Genomic DNA, 16,279 nt, shown 5'->3' with positions numbered 1-16,279 from the left:
TTAACGTTTATTTATTTTTGGGACAGAGGGAGACAGAGCATGAACGGGGGAGGGGCAGAGAGAGAGGGAGACACAGAATCAGAAACAGGCTCCAGGCTCTGAGCCATCAGCCCAGAGCCCGACGCGGGGCTCGAACTCAGGGACCACGAGATCGTGACCTGAGCTGAAGTTGGACGCTTAACTGACTGAGCCACCCAGGCGCGCCAAGAATGCTCTTATTTTTAAGAGATGCACGCTGAAGTATTAGTGGTCAAGTGTCATGATGTGTGTAATTTCAAATGGTTGGGGAAAACCTACATATATGTAGAAAGAAATCAGATGTGGTAAGTTAACAGTTGTTGAATCTGGGTGAAGGGTATACAGGATATTCTGTATGTTTGAAAATGATCACTCCTGGGGGGGGGTTAGGAAATATATATTACATATATACATATATATAAAAGTAAATGTATATGAAAAGTAAAGCTTGCAAAGCCAATATATTAGTTGAACAAACAGGTTGGCATTATTCATTCTGTGTGGGAGGTGTAGAAATGAAGTATAACATCTATTTTTATTTGTCCACATACTTGATTTATTGTATTTGAGTTGGCACACATGAATTTTCTATGTAAAACTTTTTCTCTGCTTTCTTGTTCAAAGGATGATCATATTGGCTTATAAACATAATGACTTCTGAAGCTTGTTTGTTATAAGTGAAATCTATTTAAAATGCTTAAAATACGTTGTGGTTTAGTTTGCATAGTAGAAAGAACCTAGAAAAGTTACAGGGGAAGTGAAGAATAAGTTTCACTTGTAAGAGAAGTATTTAATATTCTGAAAGTTCTAAAAGCACACAGCATGTGTTCAGTTACCTTCTGGCAACTCTTTGGCAGTGTTTGATTAGAATTTTGAAAAACTGAAACTCTAATTCAGAAACTCCTAGAAATCCTGATGAGTTATCTCTATTCCCTGCCAGTGTCACTTGTGTATTAATTTGCTTTATAGCTTGTAGTCTGAAATTAAAAAAAAAACAAAACACCTTATATATTTTTTCAGGTGGCTTCTCTACCCAAGAACTACTTTGTGTATAGACAGAGTCATTATCTGTGAAATCATACAGCTGTTCATGAGAAAAATAGTGTAACTTTTTTGGCTTTTCATGCCTAAATTAGTGAAGATCTCAATTTTCGTAAACTGTTTCAGCTTTGATAAGGGAAAAGCAATCTGTTAAAAGATTATCCGACTTTACTGCTTCAAGGTTCTTTTGAGTTATTATTCAAGTCTTTCAAGTCTGTTAAGTTTAGTATGAAGTGTGTGGAATAAGTCTAAAGATGCTTTTTAGCCTAACGCTCTCTTGCATTGGCTGGGCAGTGTTGGGTTTAGTATGAGTAATACTTCGTGTGTAGGTGTGTTCTCTGTATAATTACGCTGGCAAGTTACAGTCATAAGTCTCTGCTTTTCTTCCCACTCTCTCTGCTCTCTCCCTGGTATGCAGAGTATTTGATATCTGACAATGGAGGACAACAACTCTCAATAAGTGACGCCTTCATCAAAGGTAATTTTCTCAAAAGCTGTACACGGGATATTGTGTCTTGTTTGTGAGGATGTGCTTAGGGCCTAGCACACTGATTGGCACAGAGTAGGTACCGCAAATAAATTTGATTGTTTTAATATAATGGGAACACAGTTTTTGATACATATGGTGACTCTGAGAATGTTGGGAGTGAAGAATATAAACTTGGACTTGGTTTGAGACAGGCTATCTGATCTGAAGGGTAATTGTTTAAAAGCTTTTAAATAGAATTTGCATTTTATTCTTTTAAAGGCATACATAGCTTATGCTTTCCAAATCATGAATATAATATTAAGTATTGATATACATATCATCAAGGATTCTCAAACCGTCAGAAAGCCTCCAAGGAGATCTCATCCAGTTGAGGACACTGCTTGCCCTGTGGAACTGGGAAGAGAAGTGGGCAGAGGAGATAAAGAACTGATTCTGCTGGTCCATATCTTGAGGATGGAAGGCAGTATGGAAGAGTACAGTCTTCTCTTACACCTTCCCTACTTAGCTTACTGTGGAGTACTGACATGCTTAATTAGTTCATAACCCTCCACAGCCTAGACCTTAGACAGTGGGAGGGCTTCAAATAAAAGAGAAAAGGTGGGGCAGGCTGGTGCACGGGGGGCCATTCGCAGCTGATCTCAAAATTTAGCAGGGTTTCTATATTCACCTCTGAACACCTGGTTCAACCAGAAGTTGATAGGCCCGCTGTTTACATAATTAAAATATACAGTTTTTGTTCCTTGCATGTGGACATGTTCTTTACTTTATAGTGCTGGACCATTATGTTGGAAGCTGTTTTGTTTGGTTGGTTGGCTTTAAGAGGGGGGAAGGATGAGAGAATTTTTGTAAACGTTTCCCACCTCTTTCCATTTATTCAGTCACATTTTTCAGTAGTTATATAGTGAACATTTTTTTTTTGCAAAACTTTTAATGTTACCTATTTATTGTTTAGATCCACTTTCATTCTTTTTAAAAATTTAAAGATTTTACAAAATTTTACATAGATTGTTACCATGTTTTAATGTTTCTTTGTAGTTCATTTTTGGGTCTGACTTATAAAAATTTGGCTTAAAAAAAGGCCTTTGTTTTTTATATTGAGAAAGAAACACTATTAAGAATTGTCTGGATAAACTTTCTACACTGTCACATGCTGGTTCAGACGTATCAGAGCTGAGCTTTTCTCTTTCAAGTTCAGCACCCACACTATCACATGTTGTTCCTCCAGCATTCAGAGTTGTGCTGAATGTAGTTTTTAGTTTGCGTTATTATAAGGAAAGCTGGCCTCCTTTTTTAATGTCCCCAGCTGAATAAAAGGACTATAAAAAAATCTCATTTGTTTCTCAGAAGCCATATTTAAAATTGTTGGCTTAAGAGTCCTAGTCACTTACGTAAATTTGCTTTCTGGTGTTCTGTCTCTGATTTTGGCTGTTATGAGTTGATGATCTAAGTCAGACTTAATTTTTTTATTTGTGTATTGACACATGTCCTTGCCTTTTTATACCAATAGTTTGAACTGACAGACTTTAAAAAATTTGAAAGGATAACTTGGCACTTTCTAAACCTGTAAGTATATGGTATAAAATGCAACAGCGAAATACAATTTCTTATTTTATACTTAGAATCCTTATTTAATCGTCGAGTTGAGGAAAAATCCAAAGAGCTGCCTTTCACACCTTTGGGTTGGCATCATAACAACCTGGAGCTGCTGAGGGAGGAGAATGGAGAGAAACAAGCCATGGAGAGGTTGCTGTAAGGCAGTGAGCTTTTTGATTTTAATTTTCCATTTTTATAATGTTCGGTGACTTGGTGGGCATATGCAGAGTAGTTTTTCTTCCTCATGAAATCAAAAATACTAAGATTACTTAGGAAATAAAGCCTATTGTGATGAACTTTCTTGTAAGAGTCCTCAACTGTGATTGTCTGTGCCCACTGTAATTTATGGGGTAAAATTTCATTGAATGAAAGGGGTTATCTTAACTGAATATACTCACAGATTTCTTAATTGAATATACTCACAGATTTCATTCATGTGCAAGATCATTAAGGCGCAGATAAAATAAGATTGACTCAAACAGATCTTCAAGCCCTAATTCACATGCTTATGTCTTTGTAGAGTGCCTGTTGATTTTCAGAATTCTTGTCTCTGGCGGTATTAACTCTGCAAACTTCTTTCTTGTGACATTTTTGTAGCTCAGCTAATCATAACCACATGATGGCACTGCTCCAACAGTTGCTCCATAATGAGTCATTGTCACCATCTTGGAGGGACATCATTGTATCACTGGTCTGCCAGGTTGTTCAGACAGTCCGACCTGATGTCAAGAACCGGGATGATGACATGGACATCCGTCAGTTTGTCCATGTTAAAAAAGTGAGTTCCGCTAATGCTTTTCTAATGCTAGGTGCTGATCGGTGGGCCTGGCAGTCATTTGGCTCTTAATGGTCATCTAAAGGGGGTTCTCGGTGAGGAGGGGAAGGTTTTTCTGCCTGATATGTTTGTTAACAATGAACTCAGTGGTCATGGAAGCCACTCATGGGAAGTGAGAGGTGAATAGAAGGGGTGAGTTGGGCATGGAGTGAATTGGGAAACCAAGCAAATACGGTTTCTTCCCTTCTTGCTTCCTTTTGCTTGATGTGTCGTCTATGAGAAGACCTCTTCCCACAGATTACTGTCACTGTTCTGAGGAAAAGCAGTGGGTAATTGCTTTATTTAGCTGGTAATGGAGTCCTGTATGTATTTTTTGCCTATGACGTTTGACTTAGTAATGGTTTTAATTGCCAATTTGTTCGGTCAGATTGGTATTTTAGAGCACCAGCTAATACTGTAGAGAGTGGGAAATGGGTAAATAGACAGTCGTGCTAGATGCCATTAATTATTGGTTGAAAGGAAGAGCTATATTCTGGAACTTCTTTTCTGATTTGATTACATAATAGTTAAAACTAAAAATGGAACTAAATAATAACATCCAAACGACTGGATTCTAAGGATATATTATTGAGTTTTGTTTTCTTATTTCATTAGATTCCAGGTGGAAAGAAGTTTGATTCTGTGGTTGTCAATGGATTTGTTTGTACCAAAAATATTGCACATAAAAAGGTAATGTGATCTTTTCCGACAATGAGGGTCAGCAAACTATGATTGTGTACCAAGCCAACAAGTTGGGGTACTAACTTCTAATCATAGAAGAGAAGGAGAATGGATATCAAGGAGTAGTTTAGCAGTGTCTGCTATAGGGGTGAAATCTTGGAGGTTCAGGAAAGGTCTCCCAGAGCTGATGATGATTAGGATTTGGGTAATAGGAACTCATCGGACAAAAGAAGATAGGGGGAGGGTGGGTCAGGCTTCCAGACCAACAGAATGATAGGATACTGGTATCATTTCTCCCTTGACCCTGCCACATCTTAGGGAGACAAGGTTTCTCTAATAGCCTGGAGTCCTTCCAGAGGCCTAGAATTTTAAAACTTTGCTGTTTTAGGGCTGAGCTGCAGAATTATCACTGATACTCTGTTATCTTTCTTACCTTCTATCTCTGCCGTCAGGCCTGAGGCCTCTTTCTAGCACTAACACAAAGAAATGGGGTGAAATAACCTGGTGTGTTAAAGAATCTCTGAGATCCTAAGGTGCAAGATGAGAAAGGAGATGAGGTTGGAGGAAGCAGGCAAGGGCTTTGTATCCCAGTAGGGGCCTTGAACTTTATTCTGAAGGCCACTGATTCTCAAAGTGCATAGTACATTAGGGTCACCTGTGGACATAGTTAAATATGTAGAGTCCTAAGCCCAACCCCTAGAAATTCTCATTCAGTATAAGGGAGTTGGTGGGGTGGGGAGGTGGGGTTGCTTTTAAAGTAGGCGTTCCAGATGTTTCCAGTGTCATTTGTTGCTCCTCACGTTTTGAGAAGCCATCAGTCTAGCAGTGCTCTCAAACTTGCTGTGCTTCTGAATCACTATGGGAGCTTACTGCAAATAGAGATAACCTGACCCCCCACCTCTGGGAATACTGATTTGGTTACTATGAGAGCTTAGGCAGATTTCTAGCCTGAACGACTAGGTGGGTGAACTGCAGTCCTATCTTCACTCTTTTCTAAGCAGAGACTAATTCATTTTTGGTAAAGGCATTAGGCTCCTGAAAATTATTAGTGACCATAGATAAATAAAAGTACGCTTGGATTTGAACTATTGTCATTATTTCTACATAGAATCTTATTAAACCAGGCACATTACCCATCAAAGTAGTAATTTAAGCCAAATGAAATGATCTGTGTTGAATTAAAAGGTAAGTATGTTGAGATTATCTCCAGAATTGAAAGTTATATGTGGGTGTGGTAGAAACATAGGCATGAATGACTGTCTTGCTCCACTGACCATATTTAGAGGTAGTCTTTAATTTATAGTTGGTAAAAAATCCCTAAATGTAGTTCCCCAACTGATGAGTCACTGTTTCAAGATCATTTGCCAGTTTGGAGTCTACAGCATGGTCAGTCTGAAACCTCCATTGCGGGATGGGATCCAGGCTCTTCTGCCTGTGGTTTTAGTTACATGGATAGGGTGTATTGTTGGAATCTGTGCTTCTGGATATGCTTTAAGGTTTTCCTTTTTAAACTTTTTACCCACTTTGGCTTGCCAGTTTATAGTTTCTTGGAATCTATTCAGGGGGCATTTTCATTCTTTTCTCCCTCCTCTGTCCTTGAATTTTAGAAAGGTTAAGTTCGGCTTTCAAAGTTGCTGATTTCTATGAGTTTATAAAGTATCCTGTCTTTAAGCTCCTCTCCTCCATACCCAGGGCTTGATATCTTTTCTTGCAATATTAAAAAAACAAAAACCTTTTAAGAGAGTATAGAGCCAAGTTTTTAGAAGTCTGCATTGCTCTGAGCTCATTATTTGTTTTGAAAAAATATATAAGAGAATACCACAAAAGAACTAAATGAGAGTATTTCATTACAAATATAAGGAAATAATCTATTTAGGAGGAATTATAAACAGTGTGAGTTTAGTGATTAAAGGAGGTCTGTAACATAATAGACTTTAAAATCTTTTAACAAACTTCATCTTTTGTAGATGAATTCTTGTATTAAAAATCCCAAAATTCTTCTGTTGAAATGTTCCATCGAGTATCTCTACAGAGAAGAAACTAAATTTACCTGCATTGATCCTATTGTGCTTCAGGTAAGAACTTCTTACTGAAACAGTGATCTGGAGGGATGTTTGTGTACTGTAGTGCCTGCAAACACTTAGAACTCTTTCCAGCCGCTTAAATTGGAGGGGCAAAGAAACTCAATTGCATTTGTTTCATTAAAAACATTTTTTTATAGGGGCGCCTGGGTGGCTCAGTTGGTTAACCATCTGACTCTTGATTCCAACTCAGGTCATGATCTCATGGTAATGGGATCAAACCTCTTGTATGGCTCTGCACTGACAGCGTGGAGCCTGCTTGTGATTCTCTCTGTCTGCTCCTCCCCCGCCTATGCTCCCTCCTCTCCCGCCCAATAAATAAATAAACTTAAAAAAATTTTTTTTAATTTATTAAATCATTATAAAAGACATTTTAATGTATTACTTTGGAAGCTTACCAAAACCTCTGTCACTCCTCATTTTTATTTATATTTATTATTTTTTAAATGTTTATTTTGAGAGAGTGCATGCACTTGCAAGCGGGGGATGGGGCAGAGAGAGAGAGAATCTTAAGCAGGCTCTGTGCTGACAGCACAGAGCCCGACACTGGGCATGATCTCACATGCTCACATGTGAGCATGAGATCATGACCTGCGCCGAAATCAAGAGTCAGATGCTTAACCAACTGAGACACTGAGGCACCCCTGTCATTCCTTATTTTTAGAGTTTCAGAGTGTTAAGGGGAACCTAGAACTTTTTGGGAATATACGGAAGAAAAAGTGAAAATCTGAATTCTGGCCTCTGTGTGCATTTGGGTTGTTGATTTACTTCAAGTATTTTTCTAACTTACCAGATTCCCAGTGGCAATACCTGGCTTTTCATATAGTCTGTTCTACTAAACCACTTGTTTCTGGAACACCGGTTACCTTGTACACAGCTGGTAAAGGGGAGCAGCATCAGATGGAAGTTGTGTTGGTTTCTATGTGATTTTTCTTAGCTAAGGGGACCCAGCATGGCTGCAGTAGGATCATAACCCTCATAACCCTCAACTGGAAAGAAGAATCCGCCTCAGCTTGGCTGCTACCAAGGCAGGAACCCTTTTGGCTCTTTTTAAGAAATTCAAAGTGCTCTGCTGTTGGAAGGACTCTCTCCCTGGAGGGAAGCACCCCTAGCCCTGGGTGTTTCTTAATGGCTCCACTGCTCAGAGCTCCTTTTGTGGTTGCACTGTTGCAGTTGCTTTTGTACACTTAAAATTTCCCTTGAGGCATGAGGCAGCCTCCAGCTGTGCTGAGCTACCCATTGGGGCTGTCCACATTCTCTCTCAAGGTACTGATTATTTTTGTTAGTGCACTGGATATGAAGTTATATTGGTTTAAAAAGTTTTTTGCCCCGACTTCTTTTCTACCATAAATACTATTAATTTTAATCAGCAGTTGTTCAAAATGGGAGGTTTTCAGGAATGTGTCTGTAATATTATAGTAGAAACACATTCAGTTCCAGAAACATTTAGAGAAACTTGAAAATTCATGGGTGATAGGCACATTTTTCTGAGAGTGGTAGGAGCAGTCACTTTTGTACTGAATTCATAGACACCAACAGAAGAAACTTCGTTGTGGTTTATGGAACTCTGCTCTATTGCTTAATGAACTCTGTTACTTGGGGCTCTTTCTTCTTTAGAATTCAGTTATAAATAAGGGCAAATCAGGGGTTCTGCCTATATCATACCCTCCCTACTAGCTCTGATGTACTGTGCCTTCTCAGTGGTGACATGAAATAAGGAATTAGGGGAAACACAATTACTGTCTGTGTAATCTCAGATTCTTTAATGCTGGGAATTTTCTTGATCTCAATGAAGCGGTCCGTGGAAAACTTTTATAGGATCAGATCACAACTGCATTGATTGTAAGGCTTATCCTGGTTGCATTTGTTAAAATGTATAAAATTATAGGTCTTGTAATTGATGAATTGGGTAGCTGAAATCCACAGGTAATTATTTACAGAACATTTATACTTAAATTTATTCACTCCATTTTAACTCCATTCTTGCAAGTAGGTTAAGATACTAAAGTCTTTTTGTGTTAGAGAAGTTTGCTCTGGGAAAACATGTATCTAAGAGACATGATTTAATTCACATAACCTAAAGCATCTTGGTTGTGCTTTGAAACATAGTTTCTTATACCTCTAATACCTGCCCTATAGAAGCTTTTAGTTTGAATTAATATAAAGCATCAGCTTATTTTTTTCTCCTTTTTTGTTTGGTCCAATCAATGTGGAATAAGCAAAGAAGAAGCTGAAATTTTGGTTCATACAGGTGTACCTCAGAGATACTGCAAGTTCGGTTCCAGGCCACTGCAGTAAAGCCAGTATTGCGATAAAGCAACTTAGGTGACTTGTTTGGTCTCTCAGTGCATATAAAAGTTATGCTTACACCGTACTGTAGCCTTTTAAGTGTGCAAATAGCATTATATCTAAAAAAAAAAAAAGTATACATGAATTAAAAACACTTTACTGCTAAAAAATGCTGACCATCATCTGAGCTTTCAGTGAGTTGTTCAAAATCACTGATTACAGAGTACCATAACAGATATAGTAAGAATGAAAAAGTGTAAAATACTGCGAGAATTTCCAAAATGTGACACAGATATGAAATGAGCGAATGCTGTTGGAAAAATGGTGCCAATAGACTTGTTTGACACAGGGTCGCCACAGACCTTCAATTTGTAAAAAGTGCAGTACCTGCGAAGCACAGTGAAGCAAACTATAATAAACAAGGTATGCCTGTAATTAGAAAGAGGGTGAGTGACAGAGGCCAAGCAGGTAATTACCCTGGGGCTTTACAGTGTCTTCACAAAGCTGGCACTACTGGTGAAATTATGATATTTGGAAGTTTTGGGTTTGAGAACAAACGGCTAAGAAAGAATTCTTGAGACATTTTCGGTGTAAAGAGGTGATTTTCTTACAGCGTGGGGAGAAAGAGGGAAACAGAGGCAAAAGAAATGTAACTGAGCAGAAAGAGCTGCCCTGGGATTGTGAGGAGTGACTGATTATATACTTTTTAATTAGTGAGGGTTAGGGATAGCAGAAGTCTCTAAGGAATTTGGAAGCAAGACTTTCTGGACCTTGACGGGCTAGTTGCTGTTAAGATAAGGTTACATTTAGTCTTTAGTAAAACATAAACATTGAGGCACTAAGGCAGCCCTGAGTTCCTTGAAGAAGGTCACACTCTGCATGTTCAGGTATCAGTGTGCTGTAAGCTGTTAGGAAATTTCATTTAAGTTACAGTTCTTTTGCCTTTGTTTCCCTCATCACTACTAGGTCTGTTGGTGTGCTTCTGCTCCATTCCATGCTCATGGCCCACTTCCCGATATTCTGTCCTTGCTGGGCCTGGCCCAGGCCTCCTTTGAACATGGTGCTTCATGTGCAGTCACGATAGCTGATTATAGTTGGGACTGAGAGGAAGTGTATTTGCCATCCCTGTGCCAAAGGCCAGAAATTAAAAAAAAAAAAAAAAAAAATCAACTTATTATAGTTACACTTTTGAAGCTGTACAGATAAAATCATTGAAAATGCCATTAAATGACCATTTGGTAAGTAGAGTAGGAAATTAACACGTTTCAAGGGAAAAAATCCATTTCGTTAATAATTGGAGATGTTGAAAACGTACGATTTCTATCAGTAAACAGAAAACGGTAGAAATGTACTTCATAGTGGTGGGTTCATTGCAGGGAGTAGGCTCATCCATTGCTGGCGGCACTGACCATGAATACAGACTTGCTCAAAAGACACTTCGGGCGTGTGGAGCAGAAGTGACAGACATGCACACACATTCAAGTGTCTCCTTTCTGGAGCCCATAAATTTTATGAAACAGTCAGTGATTTGTATTGTTTTAACTCTGGTCATTGTTGGTAGTATTCATTTGCTTTGAAAATAAGCCTTCGTCAAGAAATTGTATTAAGTGGTATGTTTTAGGTCTTTATAGCTGTACTAAGTAGAAGATGATCTTCTGGGAGATTGAAATGAGGAAGAAGCTGAAATAGCATCTGTTAGAGAGTTATTTATTCCAATACCCAAAGAAGAGCTACTCTAGTTAATTTCAGAATGTAGTAGGGGGATTCTATATTTAAAGAATGAGAAATTGCTTTCATTGGGGAGTTAGGTTCACTGAGGTTAGGTTTGTTTGTTTTCTTTTAATCTCTAAGAGCAAACTAATTGGATTCTTGGCTTTCACATTATTAGTTATTAAGAATTGAAAATCCTTCAAAGTACAATTAGTGAGTCAGAAAATGGAATTTCTCCTAAAACCCTTTTTTATTAGCATAACCAACAGTTCAGATTTATGAATAATATTCTTGGTTGTGTTTGAAGTGACTTGCTTATAGACTTATTTGGAGATGAAGAGACTTAGTCAAACCCTCCTGATGTTTTAATATTTGTAGATCTTGAATTGAAGCAGGTATAATATTTTTGATGTTTTTTTTTTTCCTTAGGAAAGGGAATTCTTGAAGAATTATGTTCAGCGAATAGTTGATGTTCGACCTACATTGGTTCTAGTTGAAAAAACAGTGTCTCGGATTGCCCAAGACATGTTACTAGAACATGGCATTACTTTGGTCATTAATGTAAAATCAGTGAGTGTTCCTATTTTTCTATCATTTAAAAAAAATCTCTGTTTTTAAATTTATATGCATCATATTGATATGCAGGGATCTTTGATTATCTGTTTGGTCTTCCATATATATTGAAAGTACGACAGTAAGCACGACAGTCGTTTCTTTAAGACTAGAGAATCTCAGACTGGAGGAAAGGGTAATAAATTATATAGCACTCATTATAGTTGTAACACCAAAGATGTAATAGATAATTGGTAATGAGTAGTATTTGTTGAGCCTTTGTTTTGTTTGGGGAATTGTACGAGTAGAAGATGCTCTCTCTCCTGAAAAGTTACCCTCTTCAGAATAGAGGCCACTTCTAGGAAATTTCCCGTTTCCCCCAGTCCTGTGCACGATGCTCACATGTCTTTTAATAATGTTATTAATATGAGTCTGGTTTGTTTTCGTGGGAACATATTGATCACTGAGCAACTACTTACAGTGTAATCTAGAATCAAAAATTATTATATAATTAAAATTAAGAAAATTAATTGTGAAGTTTATGTCTAAATTTTTCCTATTTTCCAGATAAAATTTACTAAGAATTTTATTCTCTAATTTTGTAATAAAACGTTTTTCTGTGTTCTAGCAAGTTTTAGAACGAATCAGTCGGATGACCCAAGGTGATTTAGTAATGTCGATGGACCAGCTGCTTACAAAACCCCACCTGGGCACCTGTCACAAATTTTATATGCAGATCTTTCAGTTGCCTAATGGTGAGTGATCATTAGATAGATTGACCTGAGATTGGAGAATTGAAGAAATGAGTAAACTCATCAGTACTACAGTGTTTACTTTTTCCTAATTTCTAATAATCCATTAATAATGTTTAGTTATAATACTAACATCTATTAGCAGTGTTTGTTAAATGAGGATTGGTAACTGTGGTCTTACTTGAAAGTTTTTCTTTTGTAGAGGTCAAGATAATGAAATAATTCTGTCTGGGCTTGTGGAATGCCAACTATGTCTTCTTAAACTTTTTATATGTTTATTTGTAGAGCAAACCAAAACACTGATGTTTTTTGAAGGCTGTCCACAGCACCTGGGCTGTACAATCAAGCTTAGAGGAGGCTCTGATTATGAGCTGGCTCGAGTTAAAGAGATCCTAATATTTATGATCTGTGTAGCTTATCATTCTCAACTAGAAATCTCCTTCCTCATGGATGAATTTGCTATGCCTCCTACGTTAACACAAAACCCTTCCTTCCATTCTCTGATTGAGGGGCGGGAGGATGAAGGGACCGCACAAGAGCCGTTCAGCGGAAGTCCCCTCCCCCGGGAGCCTGACTTTCCTCCAGAATTTCTGCCCTCCGATGATAGCAGTTTGCTAGAATCAAGGATTGTGTTTGAGAAGGGTGACCAGGAGAATAGAAGCATTCCACAGGATGTTGCCTGTTTGAAGCATCAAGAGTATGCCACAACGGCTTGCCCTGCAGGGATCCCCTGTGCTCTCTTTCCATCGGTCCCAGAATCGTTGTTGCCGCTCCATGTGGACGACCAGCAGGATGCTGTGGGCTTGGAGCAGCCGGAGGCTTTGCAGCACCCAGATGAGCTACAGGATCCCAAAAGCCAGATGAGAGCCTTTAGAGACCCTTTGCAGGATGACACTGGATTGTATGTTACTGAGGAGGTTACCTCTTCTGAAGATAAACGAAAGACTTATTCTTTGGCCTTTAAACAGGAATTGAAAGATGTGATCCTCTGTATCTCCCCAGTGATCACATTCCGGGAGCCCTTCCTTTTAACTGAAAAAGGGATGAGATGCTCTACTCGAGATTATTTCGCAGAGCAGGTTTACTGGTCTCCTCTCCTCAATAAAGAGTTCAAAGAAGTGGAAAGCAGGCGGAAGAAGCAGCTGCTTAGGGATCTCTCTGGTCTTCAAGGCATGAACGGAAGTGTTCAGGCCAAGGCTATTCAAGTCTTGCCCTCGCACGAGCTAGTGAGCACTAGAATTGCTGAGCATCTTGGGGATAGCCAGAGCTTGGGTAGAATGCTGGCTGATTATCGGGCCAGAGGAGGAAGAATTCAGCAAAAAAATGCAGACCCTTTTGCTCATTCAAAGGATGTACTTGGTACTTCAAGTGGCAGATCAGGAAGCAAAACTGATGGTGACGAGGAGAAGGGGTTGATTCCGAGTGATGCAGTGTGGTCGACAAAGGTGAGGCAGACCACTTTGGGAGCTTGTGCAAATTTAGAAAGTGTTGAAAAACTTGCTGTGGCAGGGTTAAAAAAAAACCCATGAATATGACAGATTGCCTGCAGATTTATTATGTATTTCTTCTTTTAGTTTCTTTTTTTTTTTTTTTTGCCCGGAGTCTGTTGGCTCATGTATTGCTTTCAAATGTATAAGGTAGGACGGGGCACCTGGGTGGCTCAGTTGGTTGAGCATCCAACTCATGATTTTGGCTCAGGTCATGATCCCAGGGTCATCGGATAGAGCCCTGGGTCGGGCTCTGTGCTGGGTGTGGAGCCTGCTTGGGATTCTCTCTCTCCTTCTCTCTCTGTCCCTCCCCTGCTTGTTCTCTCTCCCTTTCTCTCTCTCTCGAAATAAATAAACATAAAAAAAAAATAAGAGTATAAAGTAATGAAACTTGACTTTTGAATGTTTCATGCTGAGCTCACAGTAAAGTAGGAAGAGCTTTGCCATGGGGAGAAGGGTGGAGCCATGTAAAATTTGTGGCAGGGTGACTTGGGTGTGGTGTGATGCATCCTTGATCCTTTTAATGATTATGAGGGAGAGCAAGATGAAGCTTACTATAGAAAATTGATGTGTTTTTAGAAAATCAGATTTATTTCTTTAGCATAAAACACTTTGCATTACTTAACTATGATAGTGCCCTTCTTTTTTTTTTTTTAATATTTATTCATTTTTGAGAGACAGAGATAGAGTGTGAATGGGGGAGGGGCAGAGAGGGAGGGAGGCAGAGAATCCAAAGCAGGCTCCAGGCTCTGAGCTGTCAGTACAGAGCCTGACGTGGGACTTGAACTGACGAGGGACTTGAACTCACGTAGCATGAGATCATGACCTGAGCTGAAGTTGGACACTTAACCCACTGGGCCACCCAGGCGCCCTATGCCCTTATTCTTTTTAAACAGCAATTGAGGGGAAATTAAGATTTGCTTATGGAAATACTGATGGTGGTTGTAATAAAACTAATGAAAACATCCATCTCTAAATGAGGATATGAAGTTGTTTAATAGAATAAATAAGATGTTTAATTTCACTGGTAGTTAGGGAAGTGCTAAATAATAATGGTATATACTGTTTTCTGTTCGGTACATTATTGTTTGTGAGATTGGCAAAAAAAGAAAGTGGTAAGAGTCATGGTTAACATGGTGTGGAAAAATAGCTATAATAAATTTTATGTAAATTGTGTTTATATACATTTATGTAAATTTATAGAAAATGATAGGGAGATCTGTTTTAGTTTGTGTGTGTGTGTGTGTGTGTGTATGTGTGTATGTATATATACATACACACATACACATACCTATGGTCCAGGATTCCAATTTTTTAAAATTTTAATTTATATTTATCAAATTTTTATTTAAATTCTAGTTGGTTAACATGTAGTGTAATATTGGCTTCAGAAGTGATTAAGCACTTACATAGAACACCCAGTGCTCATCACAGGTGCCCTCCTTAATACCCGTCACCCATCTAACCCATCCCCACCCACCACCCCTCCATCAAACCCTAGTTTGTTCTCTGTCGTTAAGAGTGTCTTATGGTTTGTTTCGCTCACTCTTCCCGCCCCCCTTCCCATGTTTTCATCTGTTTTTCTTTTTAAATTCCACACATGAGGGAAATCATATGGTCTTTGTCTTTCTCTGACTTATTTCGCTTAGCATAATTCACTGTAGCTTTTCCATGTTGTTGCAAATGGCAAGATTTCATTCATTTTGATGGCTGAGTAACATTCTCATTATATACACACACACACACACACACACACACACACATACATGTATACACACATATACACATACATACACACATATATATGTACATATATATAAATATATGTATGTGTATATATATGTATATATACCACATCTTCTTTATCCGTTTATCATTCGATGGACATTTGGGCTCTCTCCATAGTTTGGCTGTTAATAGCATTGCTATAAACATTGGGGAGCATGTGCCCTTTCAGATTTATATTTTTGTATCCTTTGGGTAAACAGTGTAAGAGTGTAATTGCTGGGTCGTAGGGTAGTTCTATTTTTAACTTTTTGAGGAACCTCCATACTATTCTCCAGAGTGACTGCACCAAGTTTGCATTCCCACGAACAGTGTGAGAGGGTTCCCCTTTTTCACATCCTTGTCAACACCTGTTGTTTCCTGTGTTGTTAATTGTAGCCATTCTCAGGATTCCCATCTTTTATAACCTATTCTGCAGATATAAGTAAGCATCTTATGTAAGGATGCTTACAGTTTGTAGGAATATATATGCGAGGATGTTTGCTGAAGCCTTGTTTCTAGTTTTTTGCAATAAAAAGGATGAGTTGGATCTCATTGAATAACCCAGGTAGAGCCTGTGATATATTTTCAAGGGTTAAAAAGCAAGTAGTGTTATATGCGGAATCCTCTCATTTTTATAAAAACACTGTCCCCTGTGTATTCTTATGTGGGTGTTTTTGTGTGTACATGCGTGCGAGCTAGCAAAAAGAGGTCATGTTTTTAACCATATAATGAAAGCAATCACTTTGGGAGGTAGGGTGGCCTCAACGGAGGAGAGGCTTTATGTACTTCATGAATTTCTTCACTTACCTCTGTACTATTTGATTTTTGACAGAGAGCACCTGTTGCCTTTGTAATGCTCAAGAACAGGTATAAAGTATAAGTAAATAAATACTTGAGAGTTTTTCTCAGATTGATGTTATATCCAGCCATCAGTTCAGACTTTTTTTTTTTTTTTTAATTTTTTTTTTCAACGTTTTTTATTTATTTTTGGGACAGAGAAAGAC

General features: G+C 38.4%; 1 protein-coding gene across 1 annotated transcript in view; it reads left to right on the top strand.

Moving 5' to 3' along the window:
- The window catches only part of PIKFYVE (phosphoinositide kinase, FYVE-type zinc finger containing), an 81,633-nt gene that overhangs the window by 31,649 nt on the left and 33,705 nt on the right, over window positions 1-16,279 (top strand). Inside the window, exons 14-21 of the mRNA XM_078450944.2 lie at window positions 1,478-1,537; window positions 3,169-3,298; window positions 3,740-3,920; window positions 4,572-4,646; window positions 6,605-6,712; window positions 11,147-11,287; window positions 11,898-12,024; window positions 12,307-13,466. Coding sequence (XP_078307070.1) covers window positions 1,478-1,537; window positions 3,169-3,298; window positions 3,740-3,920; window positions 4,572-4,646; window positions 6,605-6,712; window positions 11,147-11,287; window positions 11,898-12,024; window positions 12,307-13,466 — 1,982 coding nt within the window. The remainder of the gene's footprint in view (window positions 1-1,477; window positions 1,538-3,168; window positions 3,299-3,739; window positions 3,921-4,571; window positions 4,647-6,604; window positions 6,713-11,146; window positions 11,288-11,897; window positions 12,025-12,306; window positions 13,467-16,279) is intronic.

The sequence above is a fragment of the Panthera onca genome, chromosome C1 (genome assembly GCF_046562875.1).
Source record: "Panthera onca isolate mPanOnc1 chromosome C1, mPanOnc1 haplotype 2, whole genome shotgun sequence".
NCBI classification, from domain to species: domain Eukaryota; kingdom Metazoa; phylum Chordata; class Mammalia; order Carnivora; family Felidae; genus Panthera; species Panthera onca.
Note: the sequence above shows the minus strand (reverse complement) of the source record. Positions and strands in the feature narration are given on the sequence as shown.